This window comes from Oncorhynchus tshawytscha, linkage group LG11 (assembly GCF_018296145.1).
Source record: "Oncorhynchus tshawytscha isolate Ot180627B linkage group LG11, Otsh_v2.0, whole genome shotgun sequence".
NCBI classification, from domain to species: Eukaryota; Metazoa; Chordata; class Actinopteri; order Salmoniformes; family Salmonidae; genus Oncorhynchus; species Oncorhynchus tshawytscha.
Window position 1 is genome coordinate 9,175,311 of NC_056439.1, and position 18,988 is coordinate 9,194,298.

General features: G+C 41.0%; 1 protein-coding gene across 2 annotated transcripts; it reads left to right on the top strand.

Annotated features, from left to right (window-relative positions):
* Positions 1-11,882: 11,882 nt before the first annotated feature.
* On the top strand, positions 11,883-14,234 carry LOC112262271. 2 transcript variants are annotated; one of them, XM_024437960.2, is made up of 3 exons: positions 11,883-12,030; positions 12,554-12,973; positions 13,178-14,234. In XM_024437960.2, exons 1-2 carry the CDS (start codon positions 12,001-12,003, stop codon positions 12,920-12,922), a joined length of 399 nt encoding a protein of 132 aa, XP_024293728.1. In that variant the 5' UTR covers positions 11,883-12,000; the 3' UTR covers positions 12,923-12,973; positions 13,178-14,234. The 2 variants fall into 2 exon arrangements, with proteins under 2 accessions (XP_024293728.1, XP_024293729.1); XM_024437961.2 differs by having other exon boundaries at positions 13,578-14,234.
* Positions 14,235-18,988: the final 4,754 nt, after the last annotated feature.

Sequence of the window (18,988 nt, forward strand, 5' to 3'; positions counted from 1 at the left end):
CCTCCCTGCTCGCACACTCTTTTTCAGTTCTGCCACAAATTTGCTATAGGATTGAGGTCAGGGCTTTGTGATGGCCACTCCAATACCTTGACTTTGTTGTCCTTAAGCCATTTTGCCACAACTTTGGAAGTATGCTTGGGGTCATTGTCCATTTGGAAGACCCATTATTTGTGACCAAGCTTTAACTTCCTGACTGATGTCTTGAGATGTTGCTTCAATATATCCACATAATTCCCCTTTCTCATGATGCCATCCATTTTGTGAAGTGCACCAGTCCCTCCTGCAGAAAAGCACCCCCACAACATGATGCTGCCACCCCCGTGCCTCACAGTTGGGATGGTGTTCTTTGGCTTGCAAGCCTCCCCATTTTTCCTCCAAACATAACGATGGTCATTATGGCCAAACAGTTTCATCAGACCAGAGGACATTTCTCCAAAAAGTATGATCTTTGTCCCCATGTGCAGTTCCAAACCCTAGTGTGGCTTTTTTAAAGCGGTTTTGGAGCAGTGGCTTCTTCCTTGCTGAGCGGCCTTTCAGGTTATGTCAATATAGGACTCCTTTTACTGTGTATATAGATACTTTTGTACCTGTTTCCTCCAGCATCTTCACAAGGTCCTTTGCTGTTGTTCTGAGATTGATTTGCACTTTTCACACCATAGTATGTTCATCTCTAGGAGACAGAACGTGTCTCCTTCCTGAGAGGAATGACGACTGCGTGGTCCTATGGTGTTTGTACTTGCATACTATTGTTTGTACAGATGAACGTGGTACCTTCAGGCATTTGGAAATTGCCCCCATGGATGAACCAGATTTGTGGAGGTCTACCCATTTTTTCTGAGGTCTTGGCTAATTTCTTTTGATTTTCCCATTATGTTAAGCAAAGAGGCACTGAGTTTGAAGGTAGGCCTTGAAATACATCCACAGGTACACCTCCAATTGACTCAAATGATGTCAAATAGCCTATCAGAAGCTTCTGTAGCCATGACATCATTTTCTGGAATTTTCCAAGCTGTTTAAAGGCACAGTCAACTTAGTGTATGTAAACTTCTGGAATTGGAATTGTGATACAGTGAATTATAAGTGAAATAATCAGTCTGTAAACTATTGTTGGAAAAATGACTTGTGTCATGCACACAGTAGATATCCTAACGGTCTTGGCAAAACAATAGTTTGTTAACAAAAAATTTGTGGAGTGGTTGAAAAACAAGTTTTAATGACTCCAACCTAAGTGTATGTAAACTTCAGACTTCAACTGTATGTTTTTTTGGCAGAAATGCCTTCTCAAAAATGTGAACTTTCGTGTGCCATCTGTAAATACGAATAAAATTGTTAAATTACGAACCTTGTTGGTTAAGCCACAGAAAAAGGAAGCAACCTTCCCACTAGCCATGATTGGCTGAGATAATGAGTGGGCTTGACATGCCAAGAGATGAGCTCGGATTGGTATGCCATGAAGAAGTGTTCTGTCTATTTGAGCTCGTCAGTCTGTGTTAATTTCTGATTCATTTCAAGCTAAAGTGTACTGTTAGCTAGCTACCTAACGTTAGCTAGCTGGCTCCCTAGCTAATGTTATTATTCGTATCCCAGAGCCGTATTCATGCAGGGTAGTAAACGACATGATTTGGCACTGTGTTCATTGTTTTTTAACTAGCTAATGTTAGTTGGCTGTCTCATTAGCTAACTTTATGTGACGTCTGTGAACTTTGTTTACCTATACTACTCGCCAATTCTGTATACCTCTGGCCCCTCTTTGGACACTATGTTAACTAACCTCCAGACAAGCTTCAATGCCATACAACTCTTAAATGCAAGTAAAACTAAATGCATGTTTTTCAACCGATCCCTCTCCACACCTGCTCGCCCGTCCAGCATCACTACTCTGGACGGCTCTGACTTAGAATACGTGGACAACTACAAATACCTAGGTGTCTGGTTAGACTGTAAACTCTCCTTCCAGACTCACATTAAGCATCTCCAATCCAAAATTAAATCTAGAATTGGCTTCCTATATCGCAACAAAGCATCCTTCACTCATGCTGCCAAACATACCCTCGTAAAATTGACCATCCTACCGATCCTCGACTTCGGTGATGTCATCTATAAAATAGCCTCCAACACTCTAGTCAACAAACTGGATGCAGTCTATGACAGTGCTATCCGTTTTGTCACCAAAGCCCCATACACTACCCACCATTGCGACCTGTTCAATTCTATCGATGATAGATTGACTAGACTCATAGTACAGAATGAATGACTGACTGTCCAGTTCACCATCCGTTCACCCTCTCACCTCCTACCTGTATTGGAGCAGCAGCAGTTTATGGGTGACGACAAACCGGGCCTTTTTGTTTTTCCTGATCCTGGACCTCTGTCAGGCCTACAGGAAAAAGAAGACTTACATTACGTGAGAAATAAATGGGTCGTGGTAGCCTCCAAATTAATGTAGAAGTGTTTAGGAACATATTCCATTCTTAAATCAATACATGATTTACCATTCATTTTAATGGGGACAAAATGCAACCAAATCAAACAGCATAAGCACTCAACAAGTTGCCATGATTACTGTATACTTGATAACCTTTGTATGCTTGCAATGCGCAGTGATGGAAAAGTACCGGGTAAATGGAGATGTACTGCCTTAGTTCTCAGGCTGAGAGTTTTCTGCACCTGCTGACAGTCACACAGCCTCAAGGCTGAGATAGTAGAGTGAGAAACCAGAGTCTAGACATATTTTTCTCATCTTAGATACTTTGTATCCGATCCAATGCAACAATGTTGAGATACGATTAACGGTAGGTTGTATAAAGAGTGTGGTCTCCTGTTACGCCGCACAGATCTTTACTATAGACTACTGTGACTACTGTGAATCTCTGTCTGTAATTGCATTTTATTACTAAAAAGGTTTTACACCAAGGTTCCTGTGTCTGTGTCATCTATCCGGAAGACTGATTGTTAAAGGAAACTTACATCACCCCATGCAAAGGACCAGCCAACATTTGGCGAGCTCGCCAGGAGTGAGTGACCACCATGTCTGGATGATCTTCATCCCACTGTGCAGCGCATCTAATTATAAGGTAAGCAGATGCCTGTTAAACCAGAAGTCTGAAATGAGACAAAGCACCGTGTGGTTGATGACTCATTCCAGTATGTAAGTGGCACCTCCCTCGTGGGGTTGATAATTACAGGAACAGTCGATACCTACATTTATGTACACACCCATATAGGATGTATATGTTATAAATGACACAGAACCCCAGGTGTAATAGTTAGACATTCTTGAGGGTCTAATGGAACCTTGTGTGAGGAACTTGATTGTAGATTAGGATGAACCAAGTCAGTACTGAGGTACTGGGTGACAAGTGATTGAAAAAGTGTTATATGCGCATGGCGTTCTTAACTGAGGGATGACACTGGTTTTATGTATGGTGTTCTTACCTGAGGGAAGACACTGGTTTTATGTATGGTGTTCTTACCTGAGGGAAGACACTGGTTTTATGTATGGTGTTCTTACCTGAGGGAAGACACTGGTTTTATGTATGGTGTTCTTACCTGAGGGAAGACACTGGTTTTATGTATGGTGTTCTTACCTGAGGGAAGACACTGGTTTTATGTATGGTTGTCACGACTTTCGCCGAGGTCGGTCCCTCTCTTTGTACGGGCAACGTTCGGCGTTCGACATCACCGGTCTTCTAGCCATACCTGATCCATCTTTCATTTTCCATTGGTTTTGTCTTTATTTTCTACACACTAGGTTTTCATTATCCAATTACATGTTCATGTATTTAACCCTCTGTTTCCCCCATGTTTGTTGTGTGTGATTATCTCTATGTTCAGTTCGGTTATGACGACGGGTTTTTCGACGGCTGCTGTGTTCACCCGTGAGTAATACTTACCGCTGGTTTTGGTCAAGTGTATTTGTTTACCTTGTGCCTTTATTTTTTGATTAAAGTACGTCACGCACTTATTTTGCTCTCCTGCGCCTTACTTCATGCACCAGCTACTCTCACCTTCTGACAATGGTGTTCTTACCTGAGGGAAGGCATTGCTTTGTTTTGATATATGTATAATTGGTGGAATTATAGATTTGGTGAGGGACAATTGTTGTATGAGTTGAGTGTATTTGATAACAGTGAATGGATATACAGTTGAAGTCTGAAGTTTACATACACTTAGGTTGGAGTAATTAAAAAACTCATTTTTCAACCACTCCTAAGACAGGGAATATTTACAGGACAAATATCCCTACTTGAAAACCAACCTGGACTGGGTGTTTTGCAAATGGAATAGATGGACAAACAAATAAGAAAAGTACAGATATCTGGTCACAGGAACATTTGATAAGACTAAGTGTGATGTGATAAGTGACATAGTCAAGGGAAGGCAAACCAGTAAGAAGAAGAGTAATAAGGTTATCACACTGTCAGCCACTATATTGGGACTAATTCGGACTGAGGGACAGACGTTTTATGCTCAAAGTCAGCTGAAACAGTTGAGGAGTCAATGGGTGGCGGAACGAGGGAAAAAGAGAGACCCAGGATGTGGGCCCCTTCACCCTACAGCTCCCTCACCTTATGAAGATAAAGAAGGAGCTGTGGAAGTGAGAGAAGGTTTATACCCTTCAATAGTTACTGGTACAAAGGTAATTATTAAGGGGAAACTAATGAAAGAAGAAGGAGAAGAGTCTACAAAATGAAAAAAAAGAGAATAGAACGAGATGGAGAAAAAAGTTTCAGTAATTGGCGAATTGTGGAATTCGGGTCCCCAGGGTCCTCGTCAACCCCTCTAGGAAACCCAGGCAAAGACAAAGACAGGAAGATTCCGCACAAGGCCAGCAGTTCAGATAAGGGCAGTAGTGGACCCTGGAATCCGGAGAAGGACTGGGAAACAGGCAGTAAGAAAAAGATCTCATAAAAACCAGTGAGAACTGCCAGACATATGATGGAAGAACAAAGTTTGGAATGAATAAAAGAATACTGGGTTTTCGAAGAACTATGGAAAGACTTAAGGCGTAAAGTCCGCGAACACCGAAAACAACTGAGGGAACTACAGGATGACAATTCTGAGGAAAACAGGAGACAATATGACAAACTGAGTGGTGAGCCTGACATGGTGACGATGAACACTCCTGCTCCTACATCGCCCCCAAGTGGACCTGCGCCTTAACCACAGCCCATAGTGCCTTTAGTACAATTTCCCCCTCAGACCTATGGGAACCCACAACCATGGGGCCTACCATCACCCAGAATGCCACCTATGCAATGCTGGGGGTGTGGACAATTTGGACACATGAGGAACCAATAACCACAAAATCCTCAATATCAAGGATGGGCTACAACACCTGGAGTGAACCGAAGAGGGAGAGGAAATTTCAGAGGAAGATACCAATAACAAGGTGGATATCAGCAGCAACCCCAAACCTATGGAGGACCTTCCCATCAGGCACAAGGAGGTTACCAGCCTGGTCCTGAACACCAAGGAGGACGCGGATGAATTAGTCCACAGAGAGAGGGAAGAGGATGTGTCTGTGCCTGATGATCAGCAATGAAGAGGCCCAGATCATTTCCTCCAGTGTCCACAGTACATATTCGAAGATGGGAAAAAGGACCCAATAATCAAACTTCGGGTACATGGAAGAACTATCCCATTCTTAATTGACACTGGAGCCCACTGTTCTTGCTTAGGTGCACCAGTCTGACCTCTCTGACACTGCCCTGACTGATGCTGACTTGGAGCTTTTCATTGATGGTTCTGCATATATAGATCAAACTACAGGGAAGAAACATGCAGGGTTTGGTATTGTGACAATTGATAGAACCACTCACATACAACAACCATTACCATATACATGTACTTTCTCAGCTCAACAGGCTGAACTTTTGGCAGTAACCACTCCCTGTAAGATGGGAGAAGGGAAAAGGGCTTCAATTTTCTCTGATTCTGCAATAGGGGTTTGCCTCTCCTGGTGGGGTGTGTGGAGGAGTAGGGGGTTTTCACAATGCTTGTGGAAGTCCTATTCGTAATTGAACTCTGGTTTTCGGTATCTTGGAGGCTATGATGCTGCCCTCTGCTTTGGCTATTGTGAAGGTTGCTGCTCACACTGGGGGAAAGATTTTGTGAGTATGGTTAACGCCATGGCAGACGAGGCTGCTAAATTGGCTGCCTCAAAGTGTCATAGCCACTCCATGTTCTTCTCTGCTACTGTTGAGAAAAACACGGATGATTTGGCATCCAAACAGGCTTTGGATGGTGGTTCTCATTTGGTATGGCAACAGCTGGGTTGTAAACGTGACTCCGTTTCTAAAATTTGAAGACAGACTGTCTGGTAGACAGTGTTTGCCAGCTTGTCTTATCGCCTCTGTTTGCCAAGTGGCCCATGGTATGGCCCATTTGTCAAGGGGGGATATGATAGAGGCAATTTCTTTGGATTGTCCAAATATGACTCAGCATGTGAAACACTTTCTGTTTCGATGTGCTACGTGCATGCAATTTAACATTGCCAAAGGAACACCTCTGGGTGGTCATTTCCCTATGCCAAGAGGACCAAACTGTTTAGTCCTTATTGACAGGTTCACCAGGTGGGTGGAGGCATTTCCCACCACACACTGTGATGCTAAGACAGTAGCAAAGCTACTAGTACGGGAGATAATACCTAGATTTGGTGTTCCTGAGGTTTTATCTGCAAACAATGGTACCCACTTCACTGGTGATGTAGTGAAGCAGGTAGCCATAGTGATGGGAGTGGACCAGAAGTTTGCGTCCATCTACCACCCCCAGAGTAATGGGGTTAACCGAGAGAGCTAACCAATCCAATAAACAAGGGTTAGCTAAGGCATGCCAGTCCACCAATAAATCTTGTGTGGATTGTTTACCACTGGTGTTAATGAACATGTGCAGTAGTGTTAATTAAGGCCTGGGGTGTACACAACATGAAATGTTGACAAGAATGTCATGATTACTGTATATATGTGATAACCTTTGTATGCTTGCAATGTGGATTGATGGAAAAGTACTGGGTAAATGGAGATGCACTGCTTTAGTTCTCAGGCTGAGAGTTGTCTGCACCTGCTTACAGTCACACAGCCTCAAGGCCGAGATAGTAGAGTGAGAAACCACAGTCTATGCATGTTTTTCTCATCTTAGATACTTTGTATCTAATCCTTTTAAGATACGATTGACGGCAGGTTGTATAAAGAGTGTGGTCTCCTGTTTCGCCACACAGATCTTTACTAAAGACTACTGAGGTACTCTGTATGTGAATCTCTGTCTGCAATTGCATTTTATTACTAAAAAGGTTTTATACCAAGGTTCCTGTGTCTGTGGCATCTATCTGTAAGACTGATTGTTAAAGGAAACTTACATCACCCCATGCAAAGGACCAGCCAACACAATAAACCAGGTTTATCGATGTATCTACGTGCTCTGTTGCACTTAAGATCTGTGTACCTGAGTTTTTTTAGAATGTATTATGATACAGGGGTTTCTCCATTGTGAAGAAAATTGAATGCTTATAAACATTATGTTGGCTACTACCACATGTCTATATCTGTCAGTATCAAAAAAAGAACAACAAATCATTATACTGGGTTGCTCTGTAAGAGCTGTTTATGACTAAACCCGGGTTGGGGTCAATTCTGCATTTGAAATGAGATGTGCCCAATACAAATTCAATCATTAAATTGGTATTAAAGAGGAATTTGCAGCTTTGTGATGTGAAGTGATGTGATGCATTGGTCTGTATTGTCCAGTCTGTATGTTGGTTTGATATAGGTCTTGTCTCTGATAACTCTTCTTCTTTCTCCTGATCCAAAAGTGTCCTCTAAGGTGGATGGCAATCAGGTCGGGGGATTCTGTGCTCTCTCTAAGCACGCATAATGATTAGCCTACTTTATACTAAATATCCAAAATAAGGATTCGTTATCCACACATTATTTGGCTCACAAGTATTTTGTAGCTTACATTCTGGTGTTTGTAAAAATAAATGTTTTGAAAATAACGTCAAATATTAATTATCAAGACTGTGTTCAATAAATACCTCTGTGAAAAGTTTTGTTATAGAGTTTGACTTTACTTTTACTTTCTGGTACCTTATCTTCTCTCTGCAGAGACGGGGAGGTCTGAAGCCAGCTAGGCACTTTCACTTTCTGGTCCCCATCTCTCTCTCTCTCTCTCTCTCACACACACACACACACACACACACACACACACACACACACACACACACAAAGTAGATTTTTGATGCAGTGTTTATCAGCCTGGTCTCATAGAGTAGCCGTAACATAGTAAATGTACATCCGGGACACTCAAATTAGTATGATATGTTATGTTAGGTATGGTTAGATAAGACAGATGGTTAGTTAAGGCAAAAACATAGTGTGGGTAGGGTGGTTGGGTAGATGTATAACATTAATGTCTAGCAACCCAAAGGTTGCGAGTTCAGATCTCATCACTGACAATGTTTGCAGTTTAGCTAATTAGCAAATGTTCAACTACTTACTACTTTTAGCTAGTTTGAAACTACTTAGCATGTTAGCTAACCCTTCCCCTAACCTTAACCCTTTTAGCTAACCCTTCCGTTAACCCTAACAGTAACCCTTTTAGCTAACCTTTCCCATAACCCTAACCTTAACCCTTTAAACTAACTCCTAAATTTAACCCTAACATTAACCCCATAATGCCATCATAGACCATGAGAAAAAAGCAAGTGGTCCTAAAAGGAACCTTGAGGAACACCAAAATGTACAGTTGATTTGTCAGAGACAAACTGATATCTTTCAGACAGATAAGATCTATACCAGGCCAGAACTTGTCCGTGTAGATCAATTTGGGTTTCCAATCTCTCCAAAAGAATGTGGTGATTGATGGTATCAAAAGCAGCACTAAGGTCTAGGAGCACGAGGACAGATGCAGAGCCTTGGTCTGATGCCATTAAAATGTGATATACCACCTTCACGAGTGCAGTCTCAGTGCTATGATGGGGTCTAAAACCAGACTGAAGTATTGTGTATACATTGTTTGTCTTCAGGAAGGCAGTGAGCTTCTGCGCAACAGCTTTTTTTTTTTTTTGAGGAATGGGAGATTCGATATAAGCTAATAGTTTTTTATATTTTCTGGGTCAAGTTTTGGGCTTTTGCAAGAGAGGCTTTATTACTGCCACTTTTAGTGATTTGGTACACATCCAGTGGATAGGGAGGCATTTATTATGTTCAACATAGGAGGGACAAGCACAGGAAGCAGCTCTTTCAGTAGTTTAGTTGGAATAGGGTCCAGTATGCAGCTTGAAGGTTTTAGAGGCCATGACTATTTTCATCAATGTGTCAAGAGATATAGTATTAAAAATCTTGAGTGTCTCCCTTGATCCTAGGTCCTGGCAGTATTGTGCAGACTTAGGACAACTGAGCTTTGGAGAAATACGCTGATTTAAAGAGGAGTCCATCATTTGCTTTCTAATGATCATGATCTTTTTGTCAAAGAGGTTCATGAATTTATCACTGCTCAAGTGAAAGCCATCCTCTCTTGGGGAATGCTGCTTTTTAGTTAGCTTTGCGACAGCATTAAAAAAAGTATTCTCCTCAATTAAGTTGGAAAAATAGGATGATCGAGCAGCAGTGAGGGCTCTTCGATACTGCACGGTACTGTCTTTCCAAGCTAATCGGGAAGACTTCCAGTTTGGTGTAGCGCCATTTCCGTTCCAATTTTCTGGAAGCTTGCTTCAGGGCTCGGTTATTTTCTGTTTACCTGGAAGCTTGCTTCAGGGCTCGGGCATTTTCTGTTTACCTGGATGCTTGCTTCAGGGCTCGGGTATTTTCTGTTTACCTGGAAGCTTGCTTCAGGGCTCGGATATTTTCCTTATACGAGGGAGCTGGTTTCTTAGGACAAATGTTTTTTGTTTTTATGGGTGCGACTACATCTAGGGTATTACGGAAGGTTAAATGTAGTTTCTCAGTTAGGTGGTTAACCGATTTTTGTACTCTGACGTCCTTGTGTAGGTGGAGGGTGTCTGGAAGGGTATCTAGGAATCTTTGGGATGTCTGAGAATTTATAGCACAGCTTTTGATACTCCTTGGTTGGGGTCTGAGCAGATTATTTGTTGCGACTGCAAATGTAATAAAATGGTGGTCCGATAGTCCAGGATTATGAGGAAAAATATTAAGATCCACAATATTTATTCCACGGGACAAAACTAGTTCCAGAGTATGACTGTGGCAGTGAGTAGGTCCGGAGACATGTTGGACGAAACCCACTGAGTCGATGATGGGTCTGAAAGCCTTTTGGAGTGGGTCTGTGGACTTTTCCAGGTGAATATTAAAGTCACCAAAAATGTGAATATTATCTTCCATGACTACAAGGTCCGATAGGAATTACAGGGAACTCAGTGAGGAATGCTGTATATGGCCCAGGAGGCCTGTAATCAGTAGCTATAAAAAGTGATTGAGTAGGCTGCATAGATTTCATGACTAGAAGCTCAAAAGACAAAAATGCTGTAATTTTTGGGGGGGTAAATTGAAATTTGCGATCGTAAATATTAGCAACACCTCCGCCTTTGTGGGATGTGCGGGGGATATGGTCACTTGTGTAACCAGGAGGAGATGCCTCATTTAACACAGTAAATTCATCAGACATAAGCCATGTTTCTGTCAGGCCAATCACATCAAGATATTGATCAGTGATTAGTTCATTGACTATAACTGCCTTGGAAGTGAGGTATCTTACATTAAGTAGCCATATTTTGAGATGTGAGATATCACGATCTCTTTCAATAATGACAGGAATAGAGGAGGTCTTTATTCCAGTGAGATTGCTAGAGGGAACACCGCCATGTTTAGAAAAAAAGTACTTAGAACCAAGACTATTTATGCACAATAAATACATTTGTGAAAAGTTATTGTTTTAGAGTTTCACTTTATGGGCACCTAGGGTTCATCTCTAGGAATTTACTTAATTTATTGGAATTGATTGGAGTGTCTCTAAATAGCAAAATGCCCAATACAGTACAACGTTTGTAGTGTGTGGAATTAGTAGCTAGGGTATCATATTATTATATTGCTCTATCATGAGGATGGTGTTCCCCAAATAAAGGTTTATGTGGGATTTCGTGCTGTTAACACTGTTTGACAAATAATGCAGAACAGACAATTAGGCATACTCGGAACTGAGTACCGTGTCGAGGTTGTCGACCGTCGCACAAGTGCACTAATTACAATCACAAAATCATAAACCCCACCCATTTCAAAAATGTCTCTTAAAATGTGATTTTAAACCTAACCCTAACCTTATGATGTTTCATAATGTCAACCCTGACTTAACCGCACTGCTAACCTTATGCCTAACTCGTGTTACCCTAGACACTTGTTGATGACAGTTTTGATCTAATAGGAAATAAACTTAACAATTATATTAGTGTTACCATTCATTTGAATGACTATTAAAACACTATTGTATAAACACAGTCCAAAATAAACTTGAGTTTTCAAAGAAATTAGGGTTGGACACGTGGTGGTTGCCACTGTTGTTTTATTAGCAATTGTTACTAACAGTCATGTGACCTCTTCATCTCTTTCCCTTTCTCTCTCATGCAGACACACACGTACTGTACACACACACGCAGGTCAAGGTCTCTGCACGTATTTGTGCCACATTATCATGCCGATGCATTAAACTGTTGTGAATCACTCCCAATAACCAGGTTTTTATTGCTGCTCTGTTCCTGATGTAGGTTGTTGTTGGAGAGTTCTAACTCTATGACTGTTGTCTATCTGATGGCACTGGTACCAGGAGTCATGACAGTTCACGTAAACCACCTGACAAATACGTCCATGCTGGCTATAATCCAGACAGGGGAACATTGGGTAAATGTGAATCAACTTTGAATTTGGGTCTCTAGGGACTTCCCTCTGGCTTCTGCAGCTTTTGGACCTCCCCTACAGAGATTGTATAAATACAGCTCAAGATGAAGGAGGAAAATACACGGTTGAGGAGTTTTCTTCACAAAACCTCTGCAAAATGGCAACAGCAAATGTACAACGGCCAATGGTAAGGCTCTTAGGTGTTTTTTCGATACAATATTGTAGTTTTCTTCATGCAATAGTACTTCCACAATATGATATTATAGATGTTAAAGCTGTTAAAGCTGTAGTTGTTGGTAACATAGTGTTGATTAGATTTTTTTGTTTTAAAGAGATACTGTATGTATTGGTCATCAATGTTGAAAATGTGAAGGGCATTTTTTGTGTGCCCAAAAGTAAAATGTGTGTGAGGGAGTAATATTTTATCATTGACATTATTGTTTAGCATTGTATACACTATGTTCATCTGCACGACTGACTGTAACAGAAACTGAAAGCAGGCATAGTGCAGTGCATGAAATACACAAATCTGCGGCACACATTTGCAAAAGTGTTGTTTATTGATGTTGTGTGTCAGAAAATAATAAAGAGGATTAACAACCTTGACTTTCTTGACGATATAGCCTATATTTATGCTACATCTCTCTCCTCTCGCACACACTATCTTTCTCTACCTCCCTCCTCTCTCTATCTCTCTCTCTCTGTCCCAGGCCTTACCTGTTAGACTCTGGCATTGCCTCAGTGGAGACCCTCCGATCCCTGTTCTGTACGATCCAACATTCCTGAACGCAACTCACGCCTCTCTGCTGGCTGTCAAAGACCCTGAATTGACCCGAGCCTCCCATTTCACTGTTACCGTGCTCAACGGATCAGATGGCAAAAAAGTCCCATTGGTCCTCAAGAGCACAGACACCATCGGCAAACTTCAGAAGAGTTTCCTACAGAAGCAGCCTGACCTGACGGGAAGCCTGAACCTCGCCTACAACGGCAAGCCCGTTCAGGGGCACCAAAGCCTGGGAGAGCTGGGGGTGAAGGATGGGGCTACTTTCATCACCTTTCAGAGGTGTCATGGAGGGTAGACGTGGAGCAATAGAGGTGGAGGAGGGCTGTTTCCATTCATCTATCCCTTGGTATGAAATAATATACAAAAATATATGTTAATGCATTTGTGATATGTAAAGAATATTGGCATTAGCCATATCAGGTCTTCTTTTTGCACAACATAGTAGATTCTTTATTGATTAGAATACAAACCAAAATGATGTTGTAGCCTACTGAGGGATAACTCACAGTGAATAATGTCAAACCATTTCTGTCCTTTCTTTATGTTAAAGTAATTGTCCAGTGTTTCCATACTTCTATGAAATATGACATATCATTACTTACAATATGAGTGAAATAGTTTTCCTTCCAAAAAATAGTAATGAAGTATGTTAAAAAGCAGTTTTTCTGTGTTGGAATGGTGTGGGCGTACACCAACAACAGAATGGAGTTGGCGTACACTAATCATTAAAATAGTTAATGCGAGTAGATCCCTGATTGGCCAGCTCATCCTCCTCCTCCTCAAACCTGAGGTGGGGTTTTTAAAGGGTTTTTAAAGGGTTTTTCTCTCCAATTTCTGCTTTGGCCACAAATACAAGTATAGGATAAAACAAAAACATTATCTGGATATGAATTCAGAGAATATTAACTTTTAAAAGTGTGATTTTCACTGGGCATTTACTTTAACTCCAGCAGGCACAGCCAGAAGAGGACCACGACTCAGAGCCTGGTTCCGTTCTAGGTTTCTTCCTGTCTCTCTATGGAGTTTTTCCTAGCCACCGTGCTTCTACATCTGCATTGCTTCCTGTTTGGGTTTTTTTAGGCTGGGTTTCTGTATAAGCACTTTGTGACATTGTGCTGATTTAAAAAGGGCTTTATAAATACATTTGATTGATTGACTGATATAACTGTCTTGCTTTGCTCTTGCCTGGTACTAGCTAATGAAGTGAACTATAAGCCAATCAATGTGACCAATCAATGTGACCAATCAATGTGACCAATCAATATGACCAATCAATGTGGCCAATCAATGTGACCAATCAATGTGAGTTAGTTCACCCCGTTAAATGTACCATTTGTGAGGTTTTATTGGTCATTTTGATATGCCATTGGTGTTTAACAGTAGGTTACTACTGTATCTGAAATAGCTTAGTACAAATTTCTTACTTTATTGTAACAAAAAATATTTTTGCACTTTCATGATGTTTTCAACGACAACCAAAAAGGCTATCCAATCAGAAGGATGACGAACAAAATAAATAATGTTTAAACATATTTGTATTTCATTTATTTGCATATATGGGCATTGTATTCACCCTTCATTAAATAAACACTGAAATATTTCAAGTATATGCCATCTGTGTTTGATGATGTTTTCATGAGAATACATTGGCCAATAACTACTTCAGAAGATAAATTAACCACACTTGTTGCCACATCGACCTGAGCTAGCATAGGCATTGCACAAATCTAATGATCCGTTGATACTCACTCGTTTGGTTGTAACCTGTTCCAGTAGCAGTAGAAGGACAATCTACGTGGAAATAACCTGACAAAGAAGATGGTGCTGGCTATACTCCAGAAAATGGCTTGGCCAAAAGTACCAAAAAGAAAGTGTGGCGTGCCTTAATGGACATGTAGGGGATTCCCTTTGGCTTAGATTTCCCCCTGCAGATTACAGGGAAACAATAAATCCTTATCTTCAAAAGGAACAGAATGAGAAACATATGTTTGAGAAGAGTAGTTTTCAGATACTGGCTGCACCAGTAATAATGACAAATGCACTCCAATGGCCAAAGGTAAAGGTGCTGGGATTTAACATTTGAGATGATACTGTCTGCAGTTTGGCTCCATGCAGCACAGGCGAAGCCTACTTCTGCAACGCCTTTCATAGATTTTGAAACTGAACGTTAATGTGGATTTTCACACCATTGTTTGACAAATAATGCAGCACAGAGACATTAAGCCTACTTAGTATTGAGACGCGGTTTCGACTAGTGTTACCCCAGACACTTCTCGATAACAGTTTTGATCGAATAGGAATACGCTTAGCAATTACATTAGTGTTGACATTTAAAACACTAACATCTAGATATGGTTCAACCTAAACTTTCAAAGAAATAAGAGCTGGAAATGCAGCTGTTTTCACTGTTGTTTTATTATTGTTACTGGAAGTCATGTGACCTCTTCATCACTTTCACTTTCTCAGGCACGCACACACACACACACGCACACACACATACACACGCGCGAACACACACGCACACACACACACACGCACACACACACACGCATGCACACAGTCAAGGTCCTTGCACGTAGGTGCTTCACATTATCATACTGATGCATTGAACTGTTGCATATCACTCCCAATAATCCTTCTCAACAGTTCTGCATTGTTTTGGAGGTTTGGATTTAATTTAATTTCTTAACTCACAACAACTTGGCAGTAATGTTTCTCTTGATGATCTGTTCCTGGTTCAGGTTGTTGCCAGACCGTTACTAATTTATGGTTGTTGCCTATCTGATGGGACTAATTCCAGGACTCCGGACAGTCCTTGTGGAAACCACCTAACAAATGGGATCATGCTGGCTACATTCTAGGTAGGGGAATGGTGGCAAAACAGGCAAAAAACATTGAAAATTGGGACCCAGAGTCTTCCTCTGGCTTCAGAAACTTTTGGACCTCCCTCAAAGATTCACAGTATAAGTAACAGCCACACACAAGCACAGCCACACACACTCAAAGGTTTAGGAGTACTCTTCACAAACCCACAGCAAAATGGCAACGGCACAGCTGCAATCATTAATGGTAAAGCATTTTTTTTACACAATTATCTCTAGTTTTCTACATGCACCAGTACTTCCACAATGTCATGCCAAAAATGTTGTGCCTAAAATACATTTGCAAAAGTAAAATGTGTGGAGGGAGTATCTTTTATCATTCACAGTTATTTAGTACGGTATCAACTCCATTGATAAATTACTGACTTCAACAGAAAATGTAACTAAAGTGCATTAGAAGAAAGAAACAAATCTTCAGCACATTCCATTTTTTATCTCACACATTTTTTTTTAACATAGCAAAAGATATGTTTAATGATGCAGTGTTTCCCAAAAGGGATGATGGGGTTAACTGACTTGATAAAGCATCTCTCTCTCTCTCTCTCTCTCTCTCTCTCTCTCTCTCCTCTCTCTCTCTCTTCCTCATTCCTCATTCCTGTCCCTCTCTTTATTTCTCTCTGTCCCAGGCCTTCCCTTTTAGACACCATGATTGTCCCAGAGAAGACCCTCCGATCCCGGTTCCGTACGATTCAACATTCCCGAACACATCTCACACTTCTCTGCAGGTTGTCAAAGACATTGAACTCACCGGAGCCTCTGATTTAACTATCACCGTGCTCAACGGCTCAGATGGAAAAAGCGTCCCATTGGTCCTCAAGAGGACAGACAACCATCGGCAAACTTCAGAGGAGTTTCTTACTGAAGCTGCATTTTTTTTAAATGATTTAAAAAGTATATATATTTCACCTTAATTTAACCAGGTAGGCCAGTTGAGAACAAGTTCTCATTTACAACTGCGACCTGGCCAAGTTAAAGCAAAGCAGTGAGACAAAAACAACAACACGGAGGTACACATGGAATAAACAAACATACAGTCAATAACACAATAGAAAAATCTATGTTCAGTGTGTGCAAATGTGGTAAGATTAGGGAGGAAAGGCAATAAATAGGCCATAGTGGCGAAATAATTACAATTTAGCATTAGCACTGGAGTGATAGATGTGCAGATGATGATTTGCAAGTAGAGATACTGGGGTGCAAAAGAGCAACAACAACAAAAAATACATGGGGGAGGTAGTTGGGTGGGCTATTTACAGATGGGCTGTCTACAGGTACATTGATTGGTAAGCTGCTCTGACAGCTGAATCTTAAAGTTAGAGAGGGATATATAAGTCTACCGCTTCAGTGATTTTTGCAATTCGTTCCAGTCATTGGCAGCAGAGAACTGGAAGAAAAGGCCAAAGGAGGTGTTAGCTTTGAGGATGACCAGTAAAATATACCTGCTGGAGTGCGTGCTATGAGTGTGTGTTGTTATGGTGACCAGTCAGCTGAGATAAGACGGGGCTTTACCTAGCAAAGACTTATCGATGACCTGGAGCCAGTGGGTTTGGCGACGAATATGTAGCGAGGGCCAGCCAACGAGAGCATACAGGTCGCAGTGGTGGGTAGTATATGGGGCTTTGGTGACAAAACGGATGACACTGTGATAGACTGCATCTGATTTGCTGAGTAGAGTGTTGGAGGCTATTTTGTAAATTACATCGCCGAAGTCAAGGATCGGTAGGATAGTCAGTTTTACGAGGGTATGTTTGGCAGCATGAGTGAAGGAGACTTTGTTTGTGAAATAGAAAGCCAATTCTAGATTTAATTTTAAATTGGAGATGCTTAATGTGAGTCTGGAAGGAGAGTTTACAGTCTAACCAGACATCTAGGTATTTGTAGTTGTCCACAAATTCTAAGTCAGAACCATCCAGAGTATTGATGCTGGTCGGGAGGGTGGATGGGGGCAGCAATCGTTTGAAGAGCATGCATTTAGTTTTACCTGCATTTAAGAGCAGATGGAAGCCACGGAAGGAGTGTTGTATGGCATTGAAGCTCGTTTGGAGGTTTGTTAAAACTTCTTATGGCTGCAATCGATATGACAACAGCCAGTGAAAGTGCAGGGCACCAAACAACAGAAATCTTATAATTATAATTCCTCAAACATACATGTATCTTATACCGTTTTAAAGGTAATCTTGTTGTTAATCCCACCACCGTGTCCGATTTCAAATAGGCTTTACAGCGAAAGCACCACAAATGATTATGTTAGGTCACCACCAAGCCACAGAAAACACAGCCATTTTTTCAAGCCAAAGAGAGGAGTCACAAAAAGCACAAATAGAGATAAAATTCATTACTAACCTTTGATGATCCTCATCAGATGACACTCATAGGACTTCATGTTACACAATGTTTTGTTTGATAAAGTTCATATTTATTTAAAACAATCTGAGTTTACATTGGCGCGTTACGTTCACTAGTTCCAAAAACATCCAGTGATTTTGCATAGCCACATCGATTCAACAGAAATACTCATCATAAATGTAGATGAAAATAGAAGTTATACACATGGAATTAAAGATACACCTCTTCTTAATGCAACCGCTGTCAGATTTTTTTTTTTACTTTACGGAAAAAGCAAACCATGCAATAATCTGAGACAGCCTTCAGAAAAATGATTAAATTATCCACCATGTTTGAGTCAACAGAAACCAGAAATAACATGATAAATATTCCCTTACCTTTGATGATCTTCATCAGAATGCACTCCCAGGAATCCTAGTTCCACAATAAATGCTTGATTTGTTCAATAATGTCCATTATTTATGTCCAAGTAGCTACTGTTGTTAGGGTGTTAGGTACACATATCCAAACGCTCGTGCAGGTCCAGCATAACTTCGGACCAAAACTTTAAAAAGTTATATTACAGGTCGAAGAAACATTTCAAACTAAGTATAGAAACAATCTTTAGGATGTTTTTATCATAAATCTTCAATAATAGTCCAACCGGAGAATTCATGAAGACATGGAAGACATGGAACGCAGGTCAATATCATATAAAATGCACGTGACCAGGAAATAGCTCTCTGCCAGTAACCTGACTCATTCCCCTCTCATTCAGCCCCACAACACAGTAGAAGCCTCATTCAAGTTTCTAAAGACGGTTGACATCTAGTGGAAGACCTAGGAAGTGTAACTTCATCCATATCCCACTGTGAATTGAATAGGGCTTGGGTTGAAAATCGACCAACCTCAGATTTCTCAATTCCTGTTTGGATTTCTTCTCAGGTTTTTGCCTGCCATATGAGTTCTGCTATACTCACAGACATCATTCAAACAGTTTTAGAAACTTCAGAGTGTTTTCTATCCAATACTACTAATAAGATTCCTATATTAGCAACTGGGACTGAGGAGCAGGCCTTTTGCTCTGGGCACCTTTCATCCAAGCTACTCAATACTGCCCCTGCAGCCATAAGAAGTTAACACAATGTCCAAAG